General features: G+C 31.5%; 1 protein-coding gene across 1 annotated transcript; it reads right to left on the minus strand.

The window, feature by feature from the left end:
- Positions 1-218: 218 nt before the first annotated feature.
- Positions 219-909, minus strand: LOC131600183 (putative defensin-like protein 180). Its single transcript, XM_058872382.1, has 2 exons — positions 808-909; positions 219-668 (listed from the first exon to the last, which is right to left on the minus strand). Exons 1-2 carry the CDS (start codon positions 866-868, stop codon positions 352-354), a joined length of 378 nt encoding a protein of 125 aa, XP_058728365.1. The 5' UTR covers positions 869-909; the 3' UTR covers positions 219-351.
- Between the last annotated feature and the right edge of the window lie 2,563 nt (positions 910-3,472).

Below are 3,472 nucleotides of genomic sequence, written 5' to 3' on the forward strand. Positions count from 1 at the left end.
TTTTTTTAAAAAATAAATACATATATATATATATATATATATATATATATATATATATATATATATATATATATATATATATATATATATATATATATATATATTGTGTGTGTTTTATTTAAATAAATGTATATATTGTTAATAAATTAATTTGACTATAAGTGAGTCGAGTTACGAAAATCATATCTAGATATTATCTACGTTAACTTAGTCTTTAATTGCTTTGATAGGCATTTTAATGTTAAATATCTTTTCTACAGCATATCAAATCATTTTCATTAACGTGTATTTTTAATGAGAAGAAAGGAGTACACTCTTTTATTGGGATATCTAGATCAAATAAAAACAAACTCAACGTTTATAGGTACAAGAACAATAGTTGACACCGTATTTGTTGACACAGCTTCCACTGCCTGTGCTAGGATATTTGCTAGTGCACTTTTTGTTGCAACAATCATTTCCACAATCACTTGTGCAAAGTCCAAGACCAATATCACACTTAGGTTCTCCTTTTGCTGGCTCTTCGAATGTACAAGTGCATAAATTGTTGAAGCTACAATCATGTCCTAAAACCTTAGATCCTGCTGCAAAAGCGTCACACACAAAAGAACAACGTTCACAAGGACCCACGATATTTGTGCATTCACCTTCTACCTGTGTCCATTGTACTGTATAATAATACAAAGTAAGAAACACTGATTAGATGAGATTTTATACTTAATTTAACAATCATGAGATTTTATACTTAATTTAACAATCATGATATAAAGGAGGAATCAGAACCATAATTGTAGAGGGGGTTATTACCTGCAACAATCAGAACCAAAATGAAAGAGAAATAGAATGGTGTGGAGATTTGGTTCTTCATTGAGCAATATAAAATAATACAGTAATTCTTTACAACTTTAGTTTGGCTTGTTATTTGGTTGTAAAGTTTGTGTATTTATACTGTTTTTAAATTAGATTAAATAGAAAAAATTTGACAATAAAATAAATAAGATATAAAAGAAAAAAAATAAAGTTATACCATATAAAATGGTCCAATTTAAAAAAGAAATGGTTGATAAATTAGAAAATGGTAAAATATTTTTCTTTTTAAAAAAATACTACGGTTAGACCCCGATTCAAACTAACTTCCATTTTTGATATAAATGGTTATCCTCACCGTGCAATTGTCTAACTTCCATTTTTGATATAATTGGTTATATCCTCAATGTGCAATTGCCTAACTTCCATTTTTGATATAAATAGTTTGTCCTCAACGTGTAATTGTGGATAGGGGATATTGATTCCCGAGTTAATGATAATCCCATTGACATAAAAAAGATTCTTTCCAAAAGAATTTATATTTTCTATACATATTAATTATTTTAAATAATCAAAATAGTAAAATTTGCAAAAATAAAAAATTATCAAATTTGTAAAATAATAATAAATCAACCAAATTAAAATATGGGCAATAATTTCACATTCTTATTATGCTTAATAGTTAAAAAATTCTTAAAATTTTTTTTCTAGAAATATTAAATATTTATTATTATTATCAGAATATTATCACAATAATGAAATCTTTCTGAAAATATTATTCAATGTTTAAGTATTATCACAATATTTTTCTACTCTCACTATTTTTCTGTCTTTTGAAGTATTTATTATAATTTGATCTAAAATTTATTTTAAATGGGAAAAAAATATTTATAGTATGTTTATTTTATACATTAGAACTGATTTTAAATTATACTATGAACACAGTCTTTAAATTATATCTTAAAATTTGTAAAATTTATTCTAGTCCTGGTTCTATATATGGGTACTTCTTTAAAAAAATTACAATGAGAGACAACCATAGTTTTGTAGGATTGTCTGAGGGTTTATGGTATTTGAATGCGTTTAGGGTTAGTTCATATAGGGTTATGAAAAGCTGTGTATATGGCTTTATTGAGAGAGGTAGGAGATCCCCTCTTCCACCCTAGGGATGAAGTATATATAAATGGCTTTTTGGGCCTGAGTCGGATGACTACAAGGGGTGATTTCCCTATTTTTCTAGGCAATAGTGATAATGTGGGAAGACACGACTCTTCCTCAAATAGTTGGGGAGCGGTTTTTTCCTTTGACTCATTTCAATATTTGGTTAGTTATTAGACACCTCATTAGCCACACAATGGTGAGTGAGTGGGCACCTTAGACAGACTAAGCTCAATTGAGCGACCTATTGCCACATTACTTGACAAACTTATCCCTTTTGAGTGGCTTCTTGGCCTATTTTTTAGCCCGACTAATCTTGGGGAAATTGGATGGCATTGTTTAACTACAAACCTTTGCTTTTAGGATCCAATAAAATTATTCCAATACACATCCCCTCAAGCACGAGGCCTTGGAAAGGGAGAAGTGATTTAATGCTCCTAGAAAGAGTTTCCTCTAATGATTATTCTTTGATTCCCATAGGTGAAACCTTAGGGGCGATTTTCTCTTACCAAAACTTGGTAGAAGTCCCTCAGGCTTGAAGCTTGAGGCAGGATATTATCAACTGTGTAGGTTATTCTACTGATTTCCATTCCCTGATTATAAGCGGTGTTACTTTTGTTCAACTATAGCAAGAATGTCGATACCTCATAGGGTGGCCTTAGCTTTTGTACTATCTATTGTATTGCTCTGTCATAGGATTTATGTATCATCCTTCATTAATGAAAGTGATCGGATCTTTTGGATATTTACCTTATCATATTTAGCTTTTGCAATTTCAATTTGTTTCAAGGCATATTCCTTTTATGTTGTCCCGACTGAGTATGTCTCCCTCATGGGGTGAATCCATCGCGCCTTGCGTGAGGCGGGTCCCTTTAATGATGGGTGTGGGTGATTTGAGTCCGCTTTGCCAAAAACTCCAATAGTAAGTTGCATGATGGGTTGGAGATGAACCTCTAATGAAGTCCTAACATGTAATAATTTTGACTTCGAGTCGAGTTATGATCTCTCATCTTATGGAACAGGAACGAATTATCTACAACCAAACACCTTCAAATGGTTGTAGGATACATATTTACCTGTCCAAAATCTATTTGGAACACCATCACTCAATGGAGATGAAGGGGATAAGTTGATTAAATCAATTGCGGTCATCAGAGCCTCACCCCAAAAATCTTGGGTATGCATGGCAAAAAAACCGTACGCGCGGGTACCCACCCGAACCTGCCCTAAAGTTGAAGGGAAAAACCCGCTTTGACTGGGTTCGGGTTCGGGTTTGGGTTTTCCCCGATTACAAAATATGGGGACAGGTCGGATAATGAGGACACTAGTACCCACCTCAAACCCGCCCCTGAACCCACTCCGTTTATTTCATGATGTATATTATTATTTACTTTTGATAATTTAGAATATTAAATGTATGGCCAATGTTTTGATATTTTTATTTGTATTTATTATTTAAAATATTTGAATTGTATGCATGAAATATTTTGAAATTGTTTTATTTTAT

Source organism: Vicia villosa, linkage group LG4 (genome assembly GCF_029867415.1).
Source record: "Vicia villosa cultivar HV-30 ecotype Madison, WI linkage group LG4, Vvil1.0, whole genome shotgun sequence".
NCBI lineage: Eukaryota > Viridiplantae > Streptophyta > Magnoliopsida > Fabales > Fabaceae > Vicia > Vicia villosa.